The sequence below is a fragment of the Chelonia mydas genome, chromosome 17 (assembly GCF_015237465.2).
Source record: "Chelonia mydas isolate rCheMyd1 chromosome 17, rCheMyd1.pri.v2, whole genome shotgun sequence".
Classification (NCBI taxonomy): Eukaryota; Metazoa; Chordata; order Testudines; family Cheloniidae; genus Chelonia; species Chelonia mydas.
In genome coordinates, this window is record NC_051257.2 from 1,557,514 (window position 1) to 1,580,350 (window position 22,837).

Here is a 22,837-nt window from a genome sequence, read left to right on the forward strand (position 1 = left end):
TAGAGAGTGAGGCATGAACTGTTCCTGATGAATTAACCAAAACCCCACCTTTCCTTCACTGCCCGTTAATCCCCTTCTGGTAGGTTCCCTGCTGGGACGGGACGGTGTCTGCACAGCAGAGCTCTCACCAGCTGACTGATTGCCCCCCGCCAGCCCAGGGGAGTGTAATGCGCACAGTCTGTCTGCTCCGTGACTCTCTGCCTCAGTGGGAAGGGAATCGCCTTTGGCTGGGCCGGCCCTGCCAGCAGTCGGCTGGGCACGTCCATGCACGGTGGCACGGAGAGGAAGAGCCAGGTAACAGAGTCTGGCCCTCAGAGCTGGAGGTGAAGTGCTTTAACACCAGGAATTGGGAGACAAAGGGCTGTTCACAGGCCGTGGTGCCCCAGCGGCCTGCCAGAGCTGTCCTGTGCTGCCTGTCTCAGCGGGCTGCCTCCTGGACCTGCCGAATCACCCAGACTGAGGGGCCTGAGTCTTGTCCTGTTGGTGCCATTGGCAGGAGCAGGCCTGACAAACCACCCGCTCTGGCTAACCTCCCAGCCGGGGGCCTGCAGGCCCTGCCCTGCTCAGGAAGGTAAGTGGGGTAGCTCGCTCTAACATGGCCAGAGCCCTGGCGTCTGCCAGGAATAGTTACTGCTCCTACGGGTCCGTTGCTACAGCCGCTGCTGTGTCCTTCCTCCAGCAAACGCCCACGCATGTGGTCAGCCTCCCTTAGCCTCACGCTGGTTTCCCACTCTTACCGCTGGGCTCACTCGGGCATTGGGAGGCAAAGTGACTGGCCCAAGGCCACACAGCAACTTCGTAGAGGGGTCAGGGCTAGTACCAGGAGCCCAGGGTCCCAATGTCTCACACTAGCCATTAGATCAGCATTGTGTCCACCCCTGCGCTGCTCTGGGACAGGCCAGCACCCCTCCTGCAAGCCCAGCCATGGCGTGCAGCTGCCCTACAGGTTCTGGATTCAGCTACCTACTGGGCCAAGCCAAGCACCAGGCCCAGGCCAGGGAGGAGGAGTTTGCCTGTCCTGGCCCCATCCCTTGAGTGCCATCTGTAGCTGGCATTTTCTGCCCGCTAGGCCTGGCCCTGTCTGGGCAGGATTGTCTGTCTCAGAGGAGACGCAGGTAGAGCCCAGACTGTTGGGACAAGGCGGCAGGCTGGCGTTTACAGGGCCTGCTTTTGTCTGTTGAACAAAGACCCCCTCACCCACCCATCAGCCACTCCTTCCCTGACAGCAGCTAATCACCCCAAAGGCACATGGCAATTAACTGAGATTAAAGGGACCTGGCAATTTACAGCCCTGGCTGCATTCAGATGCTGGCTGAGCCCAATAAAGAGCCATTTAATTAGTGAGGAAGGTGGGGCAAAGGCGAGTGGGTGTGATGGCCAAAGAATTGGAGCTGTCACCCTGTGCTGAGCAGCCCTGCCCTGGAGGGAGAGCAGACAGGAATTCACTTGAAATTACAGATCCAGGGGCACTGGCCAAGTCACTGGCAGGACGGCTCCAGCCCAGGCTTCTCCCACAGGGGCTGACTGGCAGTCTGGGAGCAGGAGCTCTGGCTGTCTTACTGTGTCCTGAACGCTCACTAGGTCCAGGGTTGTGGGCAGGGTGTCACTGATGGAGCACAAAGGCCTTTCTGGGCCTAGGTTGGGGTGGCAGCCAGTGTGCTGTAAAGTGACCCCACTGGGGGAGAGGGGGCAATTCTAGGGCCCCAGTGAGTGGGAAGTTCAGTGCCAGGACTCGAGACCCAGGTAGCTTGAGGTGGGAGCTCAGCACCAGGCCTCAGTGATGCAGAGAGGGTGAGGGGGAGCCCAGCCCCAGGGTGGGCTGGGAAACGTTAGGGCATTGCCCCCAATGGTACCCAGGCTCAGCAGCCCTGCACCTGGCGATGAGCTCTGCTGCAAGCAAGCAGAGGGAACGTGCACGGGCCTGCGATGTGGAGCGTAGCTGGCTGGTTCCCTGCTCTTTGCTACAAAAGTCAGTTCCTAGAGAGAAGAGGCTGTGAGCTGCCAGAGGTACTTCCAGTTTAAGGCCATGTCTCAATCAACCTTAACCTAGCAGAGGGACATGGATACAGCACGACAGGGCCTCTGTAACTGGGCTATGCCCTGGGGCATCAGGTTCCATCTGCATGGCAGCTTGGATGGGGTCGCACACCATCCCAACTCGATTGCAGTGCAGCTGGGGAGAACGAGTGCTGCGGGCGACTGGCAGCTCAGTGCAGCGGGTGGGCTGGGCTCAGGAGTGCCAGGGCAGCACGTAGACAGTTCCCTGTAACCTCAGCTTCCTGATTCAGCGTTTTGTCAGTGTCAGACAGAGCTCAGGATTGGGTTAGGGTGGGGCCGAGTTGTTTGAGGTCTCAGATGAATCAGGCATCCCCTGGAAAAGGGTTGGCCTGGGGCAGATGGCAGCTTTGCTGGGCTGAGGGATTGCACCACTCACGGATCTCACCTGGCCTCCGCAGGAATGTTAAATCGCTGAAGTCCTCAATGGGCTCATACTCCCCAGGGGGCCTTGGTGGTGCTGCCAGCCTCAGCCCCCACCAAACCAGGAGTCAGGCCCAATAACTCAGGAGAATGAAAAAATATTGAGTGGGGCTCTCTGGGTTCCCCTTGTGTTTGCTGAGGCATTAGGTCAGGCTCAGGGCACGTGCTCAGGCTCCTCTGCAACCGGGACAGCTCAAAACTTACTCGAACAAAACACCCAACCCCTATGGGCAAGATTCTGACTAATCCCCCGACTCCAGGGGCTGGGGCTCTAACGACACCCCAAAACCCGCAAGACTCGCCAGCCAATCCCCAGAGCTGGCAGCGCCCACTGGCCAGGACTGGAGTGCCCGGAAACAAGCTGGCGAAGGGCAGGAGCCCAGCACTGTGGGGTGTTGGCTGTTTTGTGATTTTAAAGCCAATCTCATGAGTTTTGGGGCCTGACTTGTGACTTTTGAACTGTTGAGGTTGGCAGCACCTCTGCCAGGGGCATCGCTGCCTGAGCCCATCTCCCCCCGGCTCAGGCACTGGGAGCCATGGGGTGCCTTCCTTTGGTGCTGGGAGCCATGGGGCGCTTTCCTGTGGCGCTGGGGGCCATGGGGCACCCCCCCTGGGCACTGGGGGCCATGGGGCGCCCTCCCTGGGTACTGGGGGCCATGGGGCGCCCTCCCTGGGTACTGGGGGCCATGGGGCGCCCTCCCTGGGTATCTCTAGTAGCCTGGGGCCATTAGCACCCTCGTGGTGCCCCCAGGGCGCCTGGGCTCCCCACCCCGCTGTTGTGAGCAGCCCTGGCTCCGCTGCTGCCCCCCGCCCCCTGCAGCGACCCTGGGCGAGGGGGCCCGAGTGCGGGGAACGCGCCGGGATGTTCCTCCGCGGCCGCCGTAGTGGAGCCCGGAAGTGTCTCCATGGAGACGGGGGGAGCCGGGCCGGGGCTGGGGGGCGATGGAGAAGTACGAGCGGATCCGGGTGGTGGGGAGAGGAGCTTTCGGGTGAGACCCCCCCCCGGGGCCTGGCGCTGCCCCCTCCCGCGAGCCCGGGGGCAGCTGCGCTGCCACGTGGCATGTGGGGGCGGGACCCCCGGGCTGAGCCGCGGTACATGGCGAAGCGGCAGCGCCCCCCTCCCGGCGCAGCCAATCAGGGACCGGGAGACAGGAGGGCGCCCTTGGGGCAGATAGCGGAGAAGGGGAACAGGCTGGGGGGCAGATAGCGGGGGACGGGCTGGGGCAGATAGCGGGGCCCGGGGGACGGGCTGGGGCAGATAGCGGGGCCCGGGGGACGGGCTGGGGCAGATAGCGGGGCCCGGGGGGCAGGCTGGGGGCAGATAACGGGGCACGGGGAACGGGCTGGGGGCAGATAGCAGAGCCTGGGGGATAGGCTGGGGGCAGATAGCAGAGCACGGGGGGGCAGATAACAGGGCTCGGGGGATAGGCTGGGGGCAGATAGTGGAGCAAGGGGGACAGGCTGGGGGCAGATAGCGGGGCCCGGGGGGCAGGCTGGGGGGCAGATAGCGGAGAAGGGGAACAGGCTGGGGGGCAGATAGCGGGGCCCCGGGGGGCAGATAGCGGGGGACGGGCTGGGGGCAGATAGCGGGGCCCCGGGGGACAAGCTGGGGGGCAGATAGCGGAACAAGGGGGACAGGCTGGGGGCAGATAGCAGGGCCCGGGGGACAGGCTGGGGGCAGATAACGGGGGACGGGCTGGGGGCAGATAGTGGAGCAAGGGGGACAGGCTGGGGGCAGATAACGGGGCACGGGGGACGGGCTGGGGGCAGATAGCGGAGCATGGGGGGGCAGATAGCAGAGCCTGGGGGATAGGCTGGGGGCAGATAGCAGAGCACGGGGGGGCAGATAACAGGGCTCGGGGGATAGGCTGGGGGCAGATAGCAGGTTATGGTGTGCTAGGCTTGGTGGGGGCCTGTGTTTCTCACTGATAAAGCTTCTCGGGCCAGACTTCTAGAGCTGAGCATCTTAGTCCAAAGGAACTGGGATGGGTAACTGGAGCAGGGCTCGCAGTTAGCATCTTCAGAACATTCTGCATAGCTAACTCAGCGTCACTGCCTCTGGAGAGGTGCGGAATCACTATTATTCCCATTTTACTGCTGAGGAGACTGAGGCAAGGTGCCTAGGCGCACACAGGAGGACAGTGTCAAGGCTGGGGAAGGAGCCCTGGAGTCCTGTGCTCTAAACACGGCACTTATTTCCTCTTGTAGTTTGGGGGAGGAGTGGAAATGGGGACCAGGCCCCCTGAAATGGCTCCTGTGTTGCTTGCGTCTGTTTGTTTTTGGACAGGTGCATTTGGCAAACATCTGGTGCTGTTTTCCACTTCACATCACTCATTTTGCTCTAGGCTTGGTCGCCCCTTTCCTTGTTGAGCTCCCTCCCATCCCATCTCTTGCGTGGCTGGTCCCTCTAATGCAGACTGTCCGTGCTTTGTGCTATCACAGAATAGTGCACCTGTGTCTGCGCAAGGCTGACCAGAGGCTCGTGATCATTAAGCAGATCCCTGTGGAGCAGATGACAAAGGACGAGCGGCTCGCAGCACAGAACGAGTGCCAGGTGCTGAAGCTCCTGAATCACCCCAACATCACTGAATATTATGAGAACTTCCTGGAAGACAAGGCTCTTATGATTGCTATGGAGTACGCACCAGGTGGGACACTGGCGAGGAGGGGCATAGGCTGGGGACAGAGCTTCTTGGGTTCCTCAGTGTAGCTGGATCTGGGTGAGTGAGCCTCTTTAGAGAGCGCCTGACTTAAATATCAGCAACCCCATGGGTTGGTTTTCAAGGCATCCATAGTGCTCTGTGAAGGTGAGGAGACTCCGGTAATGTCTCTGGTACTTGAGACAGGCCTGACCTTTGTTTGGCAAGGCTGTTTCCCTCTGAAGAGGTGCTCACTCCTGTCCTTTGTCACCTCCTATTTCCTTATCTTGAAGCATATCCTATGTGAGGCTCTTGTGGACATGGTTTGGAGGTCCACAGGATAACTTAAGTTTGTTGTTCAAAGGGACCTGGCCACATTGAAAATTCTATTATTTGAAAACGTTTTAAAATACATTTGCATGATTAGCATTGCCAGCGCTTATCCCAATGGAAAGGATTTTAAAAATCTCTTTTTCATCACTGATCTGTATGTTCCCTTCTGCTCTTCACTGGGGGGTTCTGTCAGTTTCCCTTCTGTTTGTTGTCAGCTTCCCTTTTGGGCTGCAGTGCTGGAGCGGCAGAGCTGCCTGGAGAAGTGTCAATTCAAACAAACACAAGATTTGCCTGGCCATTTTAAATCAAGAAAACGTTTACCTTAGGGTTTGTAAAACTGCTTCATACAAAACCTGAATTCTGGGCCCCTTAAACAGCGGGTGGGTACTTTAGCAAGGGGAATTTCTCGATGCAGAACAGGCTTATCTTGTTCTCCCATTGACATTTGCTGCCTCACAGTGCTCTGATATGTATGGTTTTAGCATTTCTGTTTCCCACTGAGCCCTGAAGGCAGCGCTGCCATTGACAGTGTGGTGCTAACATTAACCCCTCTGCTGCTGGTTCTGCATCCCATGTGCTGTGCTGCTGCTGTTCTCTTAACATTCAGAGAATGCGTGGGCATGTTCCGTTGGTACATTGTATGACTTTGGACATGCTTGGCTCGTTCAGCAGCAATTGTGCAGTTAAGATACTGTGACTCAGTTCCATTACTTTTGGTTAAGACTATGCCAGCCCTGATAAACGTCCTCTGCTGATGGCCCTTCTGCCCTTTGCCATCCATCCCAGGTGGCACCTTGGCAGAGTTTATTCATAAACGTTGCAACTCCCTGTTGGACGAAGACACCATCCTGCACTTTTTTGTGCAGATCCTACTGGCCCTTCATCATGTTCACACCAAACAGATCCTGCACCGGGACTTAAAGACTCAGAACATTCTGTTGGACAAGCACCGCATGATCGTCAAGATTGGAGACTTTGGCATCTCCAAAATCTTGAGCAGCAAGAGCAAAGCCTACACGGTGCGTATCTGCTGAGCGTTCCCAAATTTCTGAAGTCCAGGGGAAGTTCTTCCCATCACAGCTGTTCTGTTTCTGTGTCTCCATGTGGGGAGAGTGGGCCTGAGATTAGGTTGCATCAACTATTGTGATTTAGATTTTGACAAGTCCATAAATAATCAGTATTACTGCTAATCTTTCCACTCTGTGGGTGTCTCACTCCAGTTAGCTCACTGATGTTAGAGTAACAGGGTAGCAGTGAAGACATAGCAACTCAGCTTTTAACACAGGCTGGTAGCTGGAGTTCAACCCCAGGCTGCCCTATGGGCTTTAACTCGAGTTGTTAACCCGAGTTAAAAGCTGGGTGGGTGCGTCTTCACTGTTACTTTAACCCTAGGTAAAAACAGATCTTCTTGTGCAGTGTAGACATACCCTTAATCTCCCTTGACACCCTCTCTTACTGCAGTCATGAAAGTAGTTATGTCAGTTCCTATCTCTCTCATTACCATAGTGTCTGAACGCCTTCCAATAGTGCATGAAAACAACTGTCCTCCTTGTCCCCAGGAGAGTATTGTGTGTGGCGTGGATTGGTTCATTTTGGTAGGGCTTTGTTGTTGAAGATTGTTTTTATTTAAAAATATCCCTGCGGCTGTGTGTTTGTGCTGGAGAAGGCTGGTTGGAGGTAGGTGCCTGGCGCTTGCAGTGGGAGGGGATGGGGCGTGTTGGGATGATCCATAGTTCCTGGGGAGGTTTGTTCCACAGTCTGTTACTGGCCTTGTGGAAGTTCTTCCTCCTGCACAGACCATCTTTGCCCTTGGGGTAAAGAGTCCTGCTGTTCCAGGGGGGTGGAGTTGTTAACCACAGTCCTCATCCTGAAGCTTCAGGCTCCTAGATATGTTGGGCCCAAGCCACTGAGCACCTTGAAGCTAAGGCCTGAGTCCTTGTACTTGACTCTTAGGCTACAGGAAGCCAGCGTAGAGGATGGTGGACAGGCCTGCCGGGCTTGTGATGGCCCGTGGTTCTGAGGAGACTCACTATGGCATCCGGTGGCTGGAGTTTCCTAAGGCCTGTTGCCTTTGTGCCCAGGTGCATTGCATTGCTGTAGTCCAGATGGGATGTGACAGAGTCTTGGATAACCAAGGTTAGGTCACAGTCCACCAGGCTGGGATGGAGTCTCCTAGCCAACCAGAGATGGTAAAACTGCGGCTGTGTGAGAGGTTAGCATCAGAGAGCCTCTTCTGAGACCGGGCTGATATGACACATATGCTTGGGGGCTGACTTTTTCAGTTTCTGAATCTTGCTGGTTGGGTGGATGTCCTGTCTTTTCTTTTTCATCTTTTTGCTGCCTGATACCTTGGTATCTGTCCCCATCTAACCTGATCTGGTTGGCATCACTAAGCGATCTGAGCCCCGCAGTTGGCTAGAAGTCCACATTGGAGCTAAGTGCTGAATGGGAGAGGGAGCCATGCTCTAGTAGTGTCAGAAATGGTAAATCCTCTAGCAATTTTATCCTGGGAAGATCATCGGCCAGTAATCAATAGCAGGGAAACTAACGCCCCTCCCAGTTCGCCTAGAACTCTGGCTTCGTTGTGTTGTAGTCAAGTCATTTTTGTAAGCGGTGTTGATCTTTACCTCTCCTTGCCATGGTTCTGGACTGAGAATGCCATCATGCATCTGTGCCTCTTTCTCTCAGGTTGTGGGGACTCCGTGCTACATCTCCCCAGAGCTGTGCGAAGGGAAACCCTACAACCAGAAGAGCGATATCTGGGCGCTGGGCTGTGTGCTCTACGAGCTTGCCAGTCTCAAGAGAGCCTTTGAAGCTGCAGTAAGGCTGGGGTCTGGGGTTTTCTTAAAGCTGAGATGTGAATTCCAGAAATACGTCCCTTGGGCTGTGCCTGCTGCATTCCCACAGAGCCTGCAGCTCTGGGGAGGGCAGCACCTTGCATTGCTCCTGATGTTTCCTGTCTCTCTGCCCATGCAGCAGCCAGGGTTCTGCTAACCATGTGTGTCTATGTTCCTTCCATACTCTCCAGAACCTGCCCGCCTTGGTGCTAAAGATCATGAGTGGGACGTTTGCTCCCATCTCAGACCGATACAGCCCAGACCTGCGCCAACTCATCCTGAGCATGCTCAACCTGGACCCTTCCAAGCGGCCCCAGCTGAACGAGATCATGGCCCAGGCCATCTGCATCAGGCCACTTCTGAATCTTTACACTGATGTGGGCAGTGTCAAAATGAGAAGGCAGGTTGTGCTGCTGCGATCATCTCTCTGGGGCCTACCAATGGGAGGGGGTGGGGATGGAGAGGCTCCAGCTCTCAGGAGGTCTCTGAGATAGTCAGTTCTTTACTTGGTTGGAGCTGGGAAGGGACGCTGACCAGCTAGAGATCTCAGCTGTGCTTGTGGTATGTGCATACAGGCTAACAGGACCCGGGCTCATGCTCGGCAGCCCGGGGGCTCAGGAGATGGTGCATTGCTGAGGGGCTGTCACGGGGAGGACAGGTTCACCTCCGGTCTCAGGATCTTGCTGACAGGTGTTGCACTTGCTCGCTCACTCTTTGTTGTGGTGGGTGTGGTGCTTTGGGATCCCTGGAGTTGAGAAGACCCATACTGCTGTGGTCAGCAAATACAAATGTGCACACACTGACTGAGTTCTTGCCCCTGCCCTCGGTGTCGCCCTTACCCTGGGGCCAGCATGACCTCACACAGGACATGGTGCTGTCAGAGAGCCAGCTGGCCGATCTTAAAGAACTGTCCCCAGGAAACTGAACTGTGTCTCCTGTCCTGAGTCTGCCTGCACCAGGCCATGCTCAGCAGTTCACTCTGCCCTAATGAGAAAGCTTCCCTCTCCTCTCTGAGCCCAGTGCTGATGCTGGCCCGGCTGTTTGAGTGAACAGTCAGAAGTTGTGCATTTTGGTTTGACAGGCCTGAGAAGCCATTAGCTACAGTGCCACCAGTGACCCACAACAGAGCGGGAGGAAGAGTGACCAGTGCCAGACCCAGGGGTAAGGCCGGGCACAGTGTATTCAGCAGAACTTAATTTCAAAGGCGAATCCTTTGTATTGACCAGCAGTGGCATCCTCTGCCAGATGAAACTCAGGCACTTCACACCCTAAATCCCCTTCCTCGGAGAACCTGTACTCCAGCCCCAGGCTGATGGGACTCAGGAGCTAGCCAGTGCTGCTTCTAGATCAGCCCCTTCCGAGGCTTTCCTGCCCTTGTCGTCTGGCGCCTGAGTTCCCCTGTGCTGCAACGCTCCCAGGCTGGGAATTGAGGGTCCCTGGGTGATGAATAGCTAGAGCTGTAGCAGCCCATCTGCCCTCTGCAAATTCTAGAGTAGAACGCTAGTTTCCCCCTCCTCCTGCTGGCATCGCCCTGGAGAGCTGCTGTGAACAGCCTTCCCTGGAGCCCCTGGTTGAGCCTCAGACAGAGGTTCCAGGCCCTGTTCTTGCCAGCTGATTTAGCCCCTCTGTCTGACTGGGTGTTGTCCTCCACTGCGGGTGGGCATCTGGATAGTATGGCTAGAGCCACTTCCTTGCCCATTATAGCTTGCCAGGGAGGGCTGGGGGGTGGCAAGCTGGGGTGATGGTATTTCGTTTGGACTCCTAGGTGTTCGAGTTGGTTCAGCCAGGACTGGAATCCCACCTCCCCTGTCTTCCATCTACACCTGGGGCAGCGGGATCACCACCCCCCTCCGCCTGCCCATGCTCAACACAGAAGTGGTGCAGGTTTCTGCAGGGAGAACCCAGAAGGCCGGCGTCACTAAATCAGGGAGGGTCATCATGTGGGAGGTGAGCAATGGCAAGCAGGCAGCAGCCAAGGGCAATAAGCCACTGTCAGCAAAGGAGGAGTATAGCCTGCTTCCAGACATGCCATGGCCCCACATCCCCCCAGTCAGCAGGCAAATCCCTGCCTGCTCCTGATGACCACTGAGGCTACAGGAGGTCGGGGTGGGCTTATTGCTCCAACTTGTTCTTTTCCCCCAAGCCCAGCTGCAAGCAAAGTACATTTCAAAACCTTTTGGCTTTTCCTTGCTAGGCTTCCCCAGTGGGTGCTGCTGGAGGCCCTTCTCTCCCAGGGGCCACAGAGCAGCTCCAGCCTCAGTTTGTGTCCCGCTTCCTGGAAGGTCAGTCCGGAGTGACTATCAAACATGTGTCCTGTGGTGACCTCTTCACAACCTGTCTGACAGGTATGGCCATGAGCGGTGCTGTCTCCCTGCACGTTTTGGGGGTTCCCAAAGCAGCCAACCCCATCTTGGGATGGTGCAGCTGCTGTGTTGCTGATGGGGCATGCCCAGCAGGACTCTAGTCCCAAAGTCCGTATGGCAGAGAACCCTTCCCACCCAGAATGAGAAACCAATTTCAATGAGTCTTTGTGACTCAGCAGCACCTGGGGGAGCCAGGATCTGAAAATGCTTTTAAAGCATCCTCCAAGCTGCTTTTGGTCTGAGCTTCCTGGCTGAGTGACATCAACCTGGAATGTGCACTGTTTGCACAGTGAGGTTCTTCTGATGGCCCGTGGGGAGCCGGGTGTGTTTGCAGTTCTGCTGGGGATCAGGGGAATAAGTGACAGATTTGCAACTGGCAAACTTCAAATGTGTATGTTTGTCCTATCTCTGACCATGCTTCCTGCTGCCCCTGGGCTGGGTGGCCGGTAAATGAAGGACTCTGTGTGTTTAACACCTCTCCAGACTGTTGAATTAGAAGCTCCTGCGTACACAGCTGGAATAATGTTATCTCAGTGCTTTGCCCATCATCCCCTGTTTGTGTTAGTTCTTGTTGGGTGACTTGTCCCAGCACGTTTATGGCTGCTTCTCTCAAGACTCCTGAGCCCCATCTAAAAGTAGCCCTCTGTACATATCCCCCTAGCAGCTAGCCCAAGGCATCGGTGTGGGATTGGCAGTGTCTGCCAGCTGGTGAGGGCTCCCAAGGGACGCTGGTACTGCTTGGATGCTGTGATCTGTCCCCAGGGCTGTGTGGATGCACAGTGTATTGTGGGTGGCTGTAATATGGCTTTATTTTGCTTTTCCAGACAGGGGGATAATCATGACTTTTGGCAGTGGCAGTAATGGTTGTTTGGGGCATGGAAACTTCACTGATGTAACACAGGTTTGTAGTGTGAGAAATTGGGGACACCGATAAATACTGACTGTGTCATGTGGCACAGCTTCTCCCTGGCCCCCAGCGGACTTGCAGCACTCCTGCTGTGTGCATCCAAATGACGCTGACGGGCTCTGGAACCGGATCCTTTCCCTTCCCTCCCCCCAGCTCTGTTCATCCTGCTTCTCTCTCCCCACTTGCACAAAGATGTCTTTGAATGTGGGGTTACAACATGCTGAGGGAAGTCGAGAGCTGCCTTGTGGTTGCTGTTGGCTGGGACCCAGACTCTGCCGCTGCCTGCAATCACACACCTGGCTGTTTCGGTCTCAGCCCTACAGCTGCTGCGGTTCACTGGGAAACTTGTTTTTCAAAAGAGCCAGTGTTCAAAGGAGAGCCACGCGTCTCTGATTGGGACAAAGTGCTGGAGCTGGAACGGAGCTCTCCTCTCCCCCTCCCCTCTCCGGGCTGTTTCCCAGCCCACCCTGGCTGGCTGGTGGCGATAACATGTGAAATCCAGCCAGGGATGAGGGTTTGGGCCGGTTTGTCTCTGTGCTCCCTTGCAGGGCTTCGGTGGGTGTTACCCTCTGGCTTCTGCTTGAGAGCTGTGCACACCTCCCATTTGCCGCTGTGGAGGAGCGTAGATTGGTGGCTGCAACCATATTTAAGCAAATGGTGCTTTTCCCTGAGGAGGTTGAGGCCCATGGGAGGGATGTGTCAGATCTGACTCTTATCACAGCATGGAAAAAACAAAGTGAGGAGATAAATGGGGAATCTGCCTCACGGGAGAGTTAGCTAGTAGTTTCCATGCAGTGCCCTGGGAGTGGATCTTTCAGGTGAGACATTATAACCAAGTTTTACCTGCTTTGCATGGGCTTTTGTCACAAGGGTAGAGATTTGCCCTGCTGCCTTTGGCATAATGTTTCTCCTCCCCAAACTGTTGTGCTAGTTGGTTGTCTGGCAGCTGTTGTTTACCCCAGAGGTGGCTGCATTTTCCTTTGTGCTGTATATACATAGTTTGTAAAGCACCTTTAAGATCCCTTGGGACAAAAGGTACTATGGAAATGTAAATATTGTTCATATAGTGTAAAACCTGGAATAGGAACTAGAAAATCTATGGAGCTCTGCTACCTTGCCTTGCCGTTCTGCAGTGCCCGCTGGGTAGGCAGATCTGCTGTAGTAAGGAGTCAGTCAGTGAGCTGATGGGGGGGAAAGGGCGGAGCTGACTAAAGCTGTTCTTTTCTCTACCAGCCTAAGATCGTGGAGGCATTGCTGGGCTACGAGATTGTGCAGGTGGCATGTGGTGCGTCTCATGTGCTGGCCATTTCCAATGAACGGGAAGTGTTTGCCTGGGGCAGAGGAGACAATGGTAAGGGGATTTTAGCTGCCACTGCTTAGCATGATCAGGGGGCATTTTTCCTCCCCTTTTACTTCCCCAGTCCCTACTGATGTCCCTTTGTGTACTTCCTGGAAGGTAACTGTTGTGTGAGACCGACTGTGGCTGGAGCAGCTGGCAGTTCCCCACAGCCAGGGCACCTGCGCCCTGCACACAATGCTCCCTGCTGGGTGTGTCCGCAGCTAAGGCGCCTGCCCCCTTGCACGCAGTGGCCCACATCCAGGCCCTGCAGTTACCGCTCTAGATATTGTTACTCAGGGAAATGCCTTTGGTTTGTATTTTGATACGAAAAGTCTCTCTAAACGATTTCTTTTGCCCAGGTCGGCTGGGGCTGGGAACTCTGGACTCCGCTAATTCTCCCCAGCAGGTAGCTGTTCCTCCTGAACACGAGGCTCAGAAAGTCCTTTGTGGTATTGACTCCTCCATGGTCCTGACGGTGAAGAACCAGATTCTTGCTTGTGGGAGCAACAGGTAAGAAAAGAGGGATGTTTTCCTGCCTTCTGGACCAGAGGTGTCACCATAGCAGATCAGTCCAGGGCCCATCTAATCTAGTGTCCTGTCTCCAGCAGCACGAGAAGCTCAGTAATGGGTATCTCTTTGGAGCTGCCGACAGCTCTGATGTAGAGCAAGAATGTGCCCTATATCACAGTAACCATACATTTCTCAGCATCCCTTGGCTTCCGTGCAGCTAGCCCGGGAAGGCTTTGGCCCAAGGCATCCTGAAGAAGTTCCATCTATAATACATGATGTTTGCTCAGCCCCGGGACTGCTCTCCTCATGCAGGTTTAACAAGCTGGGCCTGGATAAGATTGCGGAGGAGGAGGAGCCGTCCCTGGGGGATCGGGTGGAAGAGGCTCCCACATTCACGTGTGTCCAGTCAGGGCCCTTAAATCAAGAGCCAGTGGTGTGTGCAGATATCGGAACAGCCCATTCGGCTGCAGTCACAGGTGAGGAGGTGGCCCTTGGAAACCTGTGCTGGGAGGGGTAATGTGGGGAGGACCTTCCCCCCCTCCCCCCGTGGTTTGGGTTCCAGACAGCGAGTCGGCCTGGGAATGTTTGGGCTGTGGGGGCAGTGTGCTCTGCACTGGTGGAATACCAGCCTCTTACCGGGACATCTCGCTGCTTTCTGACCAGGCGAGTATTGGCTGACTTCTCAGTTCCGTCTTCCCATTGACAGCTTCTGGCCAGTGTTACACCTTTGGCAGCAACCAGCACGGGCAGCTTGGCAGCAGCACCTGCCGTACCAGCCGTGTGCCCTACCTGGTGGTGGGACTCCAAGGGATAAAGGTCACCATGGTGGCTTGTGGCGATGCCTTCACTGTGGCCATTGGAGCAGGTGAGATTGAAGCCCTGGTGTCCTGTCTTGCAGCAGTTCCTGGCTTTCTTGAGCTGTTAGCCAAGGAGTCAGTGCTGCTGGTGAGCGCTCCAGGCTGCAGCCTGCAGCCCCACCCTGCTTCCTATGGCCGTTCTGAGAGGAGCAAGGGGGGTAGGCTTGTTCCGCTCGGCAGGGCACTCTGCTCTGGAGGGTCAGCAAAGCTCATGTCAGTCTGGGAGAAACCATCTGCAGCCAAGTGTCTCCTTTCCAGAGGGAGAGGTGTACACGTGGGGGAAAGGAGCCCGCGGGCGCCTGGGAAGGAAGGATGAGGAGACCAGGACTCCCAGGCCTGTGCAGCTGGAGGAGACCCACCCCTACCTGGTGACCTCTGTCGCCTGCTGCCATGGGAACACACTGCTGGCAGTAAAACGTGAGTAGAGGGTTCTTCGCCACAGCTGTTCTTGCTGCAAGCTCAGGGGACCTAAACTGAAGCCCTGCCTGGCGCCCTAGAGGGGTCGTGCCCGGCAGCACTGAGGGGGCAGAGTGTGTTTAGCCAGCTGTCAGCCCCTGCTGCCCTCTGCTCTCTGCAGCTCTCCTTGCTAATTACACTGTGTGATTTGGGGGCCACTAATGCTCTATTGCTCATTCCATGCCTGCTGGGCCACAGACCTTTGGGGTGCTCCTGCCTGCCTTGGCATTGCTTTGACTTGCCTCTAGACTAAGCCCCTCCAGATTTTGTCACTCTGGGATTTCCTTTGGGGGAAGCGGGGTGCTGCCGTGTCTGTTGCTACCCAGGTCCCTTTCTAGCTGGGGTGTTCCATTGATCTTCCTTAGGCCAAATGCTAATAACCAGGGAATCCAACACATTTTCAATCTGGACTTACTCCTCCACAGTGAACCCTGGCCCTGCAGAGCACAGGGACAGCCTCCACTGCAATGGGTCCCTGCTCAGCCCTGTCAATCCGGACGTCCTGTACCAAGCGTTTACTGTGTCTGTGCTTCGGGGAGACCTATCCCTGAGCCGGGAGTGCTGCATGCAGCACCCTCTGGAGTCACTTAACTCTGCTCCATGGGTCAGCTCCTGAGCGGTGCAAAGCCCACTCCCCCCCTGGTTGGAGCACTCTGCAGCTCTTCCCAGTGCCTACCGGGCCAAAGGCCCCCCATTCGTTACCAGCTGGCTGGTTTCTGGAATCTATGGTGTCTTCGTATTCCACTGAAATCAGAGCAGCCCCAGGCAAAGCACAGAATCCATCTCTCGTTGTGTGCTACACCCCTTAGCTACTGTAGTGATACTGAGCCAAGCCAGCAAAGCAAAGAGCAGCGGGGGAAGGAGTCGTCCTTTGGATTCCTAATGCCCTCCTGCTACGGCTGGTCAGGGGAAGCCTGCAGGGAGCTGCCGTGCTGGTGGCCATGTTTATGGAGCCAAAGCATTTCCCAAACCAGCGACTTTCAGAGCAATTGAAATTGCCTAAATAGAAACTGAGATTTGAGGCATCATTTTGGCTCCTGGATCTTCTCTGTGGTTTGATAAAAATAGCAACAGCCTGTGGCTTCTCTTCCCTCAGTCTGAAGGCAGCATCATTACATGGTTCAAATACACCCACAGTCGGACCTGCCCTTCCTGTGCCAGGATACACGAAGAGAGCCTAGGTCAGCACATTGGAGGGTCTGCTCGTACCTCTGCAGTGTGGACTATGGCTTTTCCCTTTCCCTGTCCCCTGCTAGCTGGCTAATTGTCCCCAGCAGGGAGGAGCTCCTTCCCAGGGACATGGCTTTTAGTTCCCTCACGCTCCACTGGGCACCTTGATTAAGCTACAGAAAACATTCCTGTATCTGTATCGATCCAGCCTAGGTCCTTATCTGCCCTGCCCCACCCCCCAGTTACATCTGAGCGCTTCACAGTCTTTCACTGATTTAGTGTTGAACCCAAATGCATAACATTCAGGATTGTGAATTGAGCCACCAAAATGTCACATGCAAACAGCGCCCTGCCCTGCTCCATGGGTACCAGAGTGCAGATATCATGGAAAGCCAGCAGAATGGGTTGGTTCGAACTTTGGGCTTTCACCCAACTGTTGGGTTGGAAAGCTTTTCCCAGAAGAGAGAACCTGTCTGAACCTTCTGCTTGTGGTATAGCCCTAGTCCCCTGACACAGGGCCGTACGAAAGGCCCATCACTAAAAAGCACCTTTGTGCTAAGGACACAGCGGTTCCTTAGTGCCCCAACTTGTCATTCTCTCTTGGTCACCATTCAGTGCAATTTCTTTCCAGCATTTGACATCTGCTCCCTGGCTGCAACTGCCTGGGCCTGGACCAGTATCTGCGACCCGCTTTGCTGTGAGCTCTGTACTGCAACCTGCTGCTAACTCTAGTCAGACCTCAGCAGTGCAAACCTCCGTGCCGCAGCAACCCCAGTCAGGAAGGGGCCACTAATGAATGAACAATGAGAAGTGGGAGCCTGTCCAGCAGCACAGAACTCCTTTGGAGAGAGTCTCTCTTTGCCTTCGGGGCTAACTCAGTGGGGGGAGCAAGGGGGGCACAGACCTCAAGGAGTCACTGTTTCTTTACCCCCCAGAAGACCCTTTAGAATCAACATGAAGACAAAGGGCCTCTCTGTTAATCCTTTAGCACCAGTGCACATGGCTGTTCTGATGCCAGTCCCACGCCCTCTGCTCTGTGTACTAATGAGGGCCTCACAATGGCTTCCCGGGGCAGCAAGAAAGTTGGGCTACTGAACCACAAAGCCTGTCAGCCTGATTATTGGCTTGGTAGCCACAGGATGCTGCTGATTTTAGCCTCCTGGTGGAGTGCTCTATTGGATACTTTGCCTGTGTTTATCCCTGGTTTCTGCCCTTTGTGTTTCAGCTGCAGGGGAAGAGTCGGGCCCGCAGTGAGGAATGGGCTGAGAGGAGCGAACTGCACCACCTCCATATGGACATAGCCAGCTTCCTTCTGATCTATATCCTCTCCTGCCTGCCTCAGTGTTGCTCAGGCCTGGAGGACGGGGCTCTGTAGTGCAGGGGCAACACTATGGGCTGCATTGGTGCTTGCCAGGAGCCTGAGAACACCTAATCTATAGAGAATGGAATGCACAGAACTGATGCCCTTATCGTTAATATAGAGATGTCAAACCCCTCAGATCATCAGGTGCCACTGCATGCTGGAACCTGAAGCCTCCCCTGGCCGCTGCACCATGGAGCAGCATCTGCTGGGACAGGCCACATCTCTCCATCCAGGATGAAGGGTGATCATGACCTGACTTGTATTCAGCGGGCCCCACTCAAGCGATTTTGCCACCAGCAAGAAGGGCCTCAGTTCATTTTCACAGATCCATGAAAACTGAATCTGGTTACAAAGCGTGGGCTGGCAGTTTTGTGTTGGAGGGAGCTGTCACTGTTTGCACCGGAACGTCTGTTGTTACAGCCCCAGGCACTATGATGGGTGACTAAGTGCAAAACTCTTTTACTTAAAGTCTATTTATTCCTGAAGAATGTTTGGCCCAGTTGTTGACCAAGTTCATTGCATTTTCAAGCTACCAAAGTTCTGGGGCCATGACCCACTTGGCCCTTCACAAGCTGCCAGAACCAGCGAGAACAGTGATCTTGTGTGTAGGCGGCTTGGCCCTGGACTGTTCTTCCCAAGTGCCTGCCTTTAACTCTCCAATCACAGCTTGACTTGGGTCCTTCAACCCTTAGTTCTATATGCCCTGGCTAAAGTTTGTTCTCAGGTCTCCTAAAGCCTGCTAGTGACCAGTTCACTGTCCAACAGCGTAGACCTCTGCTACTGAAAATCACCAGTATCGCAGCAAGCAGCTGTGAGTAACTGGAGGGCTAGCCCCAATCTGACCATGAGGAAGGAGGAGGACCTCCCCAGGGCTCTTCCTACCAGAGACTGGAGTTATCTTTCTATGTAACCAGAAGGATCGTTCCCTTTTCTACTGACACCAGACTCTGGGCCATTTGCTGAAGAGCTTGTCTCTGATCTATCTTAGCAGCTCTCCTTTTCACATCTACTATGATACACTTGCCAGTCAATTATTGTGTATAAAGGCCATGCTTTCACTTGCTGGTAGGTTCACTGGCTTAGTTATTTTATTGTGGATCTTTGTTTGATTTGAGGCGAAACTTGGCAGTGGCTGACAGGCTCCAGTGGCATCTGGCTGCTATGTCTGGAGATGAAAGATCATTTCTTGTATCGCGGCTCCTGTCCCCGCTGGGTGCTGGGGCTCTGGAGAGGCTGAGGAGCAGGGTCCCCTGTAGCACTGGAAGTTGCATGGTGACCTGACTGGGGACATTCCTCTCTTGCCTGTGTTCCGCCAGGAGAGCGAGACCTCCTTTCCCTGGTGGCTGTCTTCTGCACAGGTGGGAAGAATCAGCACTCTGTTACCACCAGAAAGGGCTGTTTGTTGTTCAAAGGTGTCTGTTTTCTTGGCATTTGCCTTGTGCCGTCCGCCTCTGCTGGCGTTGGAAGCTCTATTCACGCTAAGGAGCTGTAGATCAGATCACTGCACATGCTCATTGGATCTCTCTTGCCCTTAAAATGGTGTGGCTCAGGAGGTAGAATCCGGGGCTTGCTGGGGGAATGGCCATCTCGATCGGTTCCAAGCCAGTGCTGAGTGATGAAGGCAGTGCTGCGTACCTGGCTGTGCCGGGTGAGCCTGTCTCATGCCCCTTTGCTTTGGATGGGCTGCGCTTCCTCTCCCTTCTGTAGGTCACGGTGAGGCTCCCAGGAGCCTTTGTTTAGGTGGAGGTGTTTTCTGACCCCAGTCAGATCCAGGATTGTGAGTCAGGGCAACCCTTAACCAAGGGGATTGCAGCTTGTTGGGCTAAGAGAACCACTGCAGCCTTCCTGGGCGAATGGTTTCAGGAAAGACCTCTTGTTGTAGGGCAGCCCCAGCTCCTATAGGAATAGCATCCTCCTGCCAATGTCTCTACTGCCCCGGCTCTGTTCTGTAGAGCCCAGGGAGAGGGCTGCCAGAGGAGCCGAGTGCCTGCAGCTCCCACTGACCTGACCTGGAGCTGTGGGTGCTCAGCACTTCTGTTAGCCCCCAAGTCCACTCTGATTCCAGGGGGGCACTTCCAACGTGGAAGCGCAGGTGAGAGATTCCCTCCGAAGAGCCTGGCCAGTCTGTTTTCCGACCCAGAGCTGAGGGAAAATGGAGCCTTCCTGGAGGGAGATGCTATTCTTGCCTCTGGAGAGACTTGCCAGAGGGTCAGAACTGGCCAGGAATGGCCACTGGACGGGAGGGTTGTGACTCCATAACCTAGGCAGGGCAGCTCCCTGATGAACCATGTCTGCCTCTGACAGCACAAGGTCTCTGTCCTGCACTTTGGCAGCACTTGTACAGCCTCTCCTGCCAATAGAGTATGGAGTTGAGTAGAAATCCACCATAAACCAGTCCCTTGGAAAGTCCGACACCAGCCACCTGGTTTCCTATGTCCCCTTGGAGCAAAACAGCTCCTCCCCAAGATGAAGTACCTGCCGAGGTGAGACCTGCTGGCACCAGCTCCACTTCCGGAGCCTCTTCTGGGGCTTTTACTGCATGAGAGATGTTGTTTTATGGCCTACTGAAGGGCCATTTCTCAGCAGAGCCCATGGGGGATGGCAGCATTAGGGACTGTAATAGCGTGAGGAGCCAGCTCATTAACAATGTGCTCCCAGAGGGGAAGACCCCAGTAATCTCCCTTGTAGAGTGACCATATTTTCCCAAAGGGAAAGTGGGACACTGCACAGGACCAGCCCAAGGCCCCCTCTCCCCACTGTGCATGGGGTTGATCTGGCCCGAGCCACTTTCTTGAGCCCTCCCTCCCATGTGGGGCTGGCATTGGTGCTCTCCTGCCCCACTTTGTCCAGTTTGCTTTTGCCAACTGATCATCAGGCAGCAAGAGCAAACAGGACAAATGCCCTGTTTTGTCAAAAAAGTCGGGATGACCAGGACAAGGCTTAAAAAAGGGACTGTCCTGGCCAAATTGGGACGTATGGACACCCTACCCCATTGATTCTCACTCATGTTACACCTTGGTGTGTGTGGAGTTTGGGGTGTTGCAGCCCCAAGCTAAGGCCAGAGCCAGCAGGAATTCACAACCACTGTTCGTATTTGCTGAGCACTGGAGTTAATCTTTGAAGCCCCGGAGTTCAGCAAGGTCATTTGAAGAATTTAATACTGGACTGTGACCCAGCTCGGAAAAGAAACAAAGAGGCCCCAGAACAACACTAGAGCTCTCAGAACTACAGGCTGAGGCATGTCCTCCCTCCCTGAGGCACAACAGCCAGAGCTAACAGGCCATTCCATCCTCAAGCCTGTGCATTTGCTCCCCGCACAAGCTCATGCTACCCCAGTGAAAGCTCCCGCTTATCCTATGCCGCGGCTTGTGGGCTTGTTCTTAGTCCTATGTGTAGAGGAGCTGGGGCTAGAGTACATTCCTCTAGCAGCATATCCCAGCCAAGGGCAAGGAGCCCCGGATCCACAGGCACTGAAGTGCACACGCCCCTTTCATGCGCGCCCCCTACTCGCAGCTCGCTTCCAAAGCCAGAGCACTTTCCACGGGGCCAGCAGCAGGAGAGGGACGTGGAGCGCATAGAGGAGAGATGGGCCCTGTCCTGGTGAAGAGGACAGCTCAGCCACAGGACTGTTCCAGAGCAGCAGTGTCCCTCAACTATCCCTGGTGAGCCTCCGGAGGACGGACAGAAAAAAGAACATGTTCAGGAGATGATGCTGGAAAGGGGAAGGCTGCCGAGGCAACCCATTTCCCTCCTGTTCTCTCCAGCTTGAGGTGGATCTTGTGCATTGTCCATGTTCCTGAAGAAAAGCTGAAGGCCCATCACTTGGCCTAGGGACTCAGCGGTGGCGGGATTGGGAAGGGGCACGAAACTCTGTACTATGTAGTTTCTGTAGCTCTCCTAAGCATCTCCTGGGAGTGGAGCAGCATCCATAATCAGCTCTCCCTGTGTGAAGGGATGGTAACACCAGGAAGAGGGAGGGGAGGGACTCAAGAAGTAGAAGATCCCTAGGGAGCTGGTGAAATCCCAGGCCGCTTTGTTCTGTTCTCAGTTGACAGTTGGAGAGAGAGTGAGTGTGTGTGTGTTTGTAGGTGGGTTGTGATGGGCTGTTGGGGGCACTGGGTGTAGGAGGACTGCCTGTCTGTCAGGGTAGCTGCGGAGGTTATAAGTACAGTAGCTGCTCTGGGGGTGACTGGAGCGAGGTCATGTATTGCCCGTATTTCTAGTGACTGCCGATGTGCCTAGAGGCATCTGGGCCTGAGGGAGCCATAGACATGCAATATCCGATAGTGATCAGGCTCTGAAATGGGCTGATCTTTCCTGTTTGTAAACCCCATGGCAGGGACAGGGACTCCTCGCTTCAGGCTGTCCCATCTCTCCAGCCAGCTCCTTCTGATGACTTCGTGTTCCCACTAGCTAATGAGTCAGAAATGCTCTCTGCAGTGGGCTTAGAGGCTGAGTAGTTTTAAACATCAAAGTGCAATAAATAGAAATAGTGACTCTCTAGCCTGCTAGCGCCTTTCATCGGAGAGTCCCACGGGGCTCGCAGGCCTCCGTTAATGGACCTGCACATACTTCTGTGAGCTAGCTAAGTTCTGTCCCCATTCTCCGCATGGGACACTGACACAGCGCAGTTAGAACCCCCCCGCCCCCTTTTAAAGCTGTGTGCAGAGATGGTTTACATGGAGTTATGGCTGGAGGAGCACGTTCTATCCTGTTCTGGCCAGCCTGAGGGGGATGGGACCAGCTTTCACAGCCATGCCCCAGCCTAGGCTAGACCACAACTCAAGTGCCAACTGAACAACCTGGGTCCATTTTGTGGTGTAGACAGGACCCTAACTGTGTTCCCAGAGCGAGCTAAAGCTTGGACACGGCGAAGGCCTTAGCTCTTTTGCCTACAGAATACAATTAAGAGCCATCTATGCTATAGGAGGGCTTAGGGGATAATCACATTGTATTTGGCTTCCCTGACACTGGCTGAACTGTAATGCAAGAGACACCTAAGCACGCACGTCATGCTGTGAGTCAGTGGCAGAACCAGAAAGGGAATGCGGAGCTCCCCCAGCCTGAAGCGTTTTATGGCTACTAGAAAACAGAATGGGAAGAATAGTTACCCACATGCCATGGGCCATGCAGCCAGCATGCCAGACCCGGTGGGATATCGTTGGGGGCCAATCAACAAGCTCCAGATATGTCCAGTATTCTAATGGCATTTCCCAGCCTGCTCTCATAAGGCCACCCATGGTTAATCTCTCACATGTAGCATTTCCAGGAGCTCTGGGAAAGTGAGGGAGCAAATTCCTGCTGGTTAAAGTTTAGCCCATTCTGCTACCAGCTTACTGCCTTCACAAAGCCCGTTTGTTAACCTTTCCTGCCTGTCGTCTTAGTGTGTGGCTGGAGACCAGTCCTCTCCCATCAGCCAGAGCTGTTGAGGGCCTGTAGTTCAAGTCACACTGGTGCCCAGTCTGCTGGAGAGGGATCCCAGTGCGCTCCTGGCATGCACTGGCAGAGACCCTCTTTTAAATTTGGATGCCCCATTCATTTAACCCATCTGTCATATATCCAGTTGCTTGACAGCAGGTAGGGTA

The 22,837-nt window shown here is 54.9% G+C and overlaps 1 protein-coding gene across 4 annotated transcripts; it reads left to right on the forward strand.

Moving 5' to 3' along the window:
* The first annotated feature begins 120 nt into the window (after positions 1–120).
* NEK8 (NIMA related kinase 8) lies at positions 121–18,310 on the forward strand. 4 transcript variants are annotated; one of them, XM_043530999.1, is made up of 15 exons: positions 121–571; positions 4,921–5,126; positions 6,237–6,469; positions 8,139–8,270; positions 8,479–8,687; positions 9,369–9,448; positions 10,053–10,234; positions 10,482–10,632; positions 11,475–11,551; positions 12,791–12,908; positions 13,256–13,406; positions 13,719–13,882; positions 14,113–14,271; positions 14,522–14,680; positions 17,115–18,310. In XM_043530999.1, the coding sequence occupies exons 1-15, from the start codon at positions 168–170 to the stop codon at positions 17,141–17,143; spliced, it is 2,454 nt and encodes an 817-aa protein (XP_043386934.1). In that variant the 5' UTR covers positions 121–167; the 3' UTR covers positions 17,144–18,310. The 4 variants fall into 4 exon arrangements, with proteins under 4 accessions (XP_043386934.1, XP_037736421.2, XP_043386935.1 ...); XM_037880493.2 differs by lacking the exon at positions 121–571 and adding an exon at positions 3,334–3,467 and having other exon boundaries at positions 4,976–5,126; XM_037880492.2 differs by lacking the exon at positions 121–571 and adding an exon at positions 3,353–3,467.
* Positions 18,311–22,837: the final 4,527 nt, after the last annotated feature.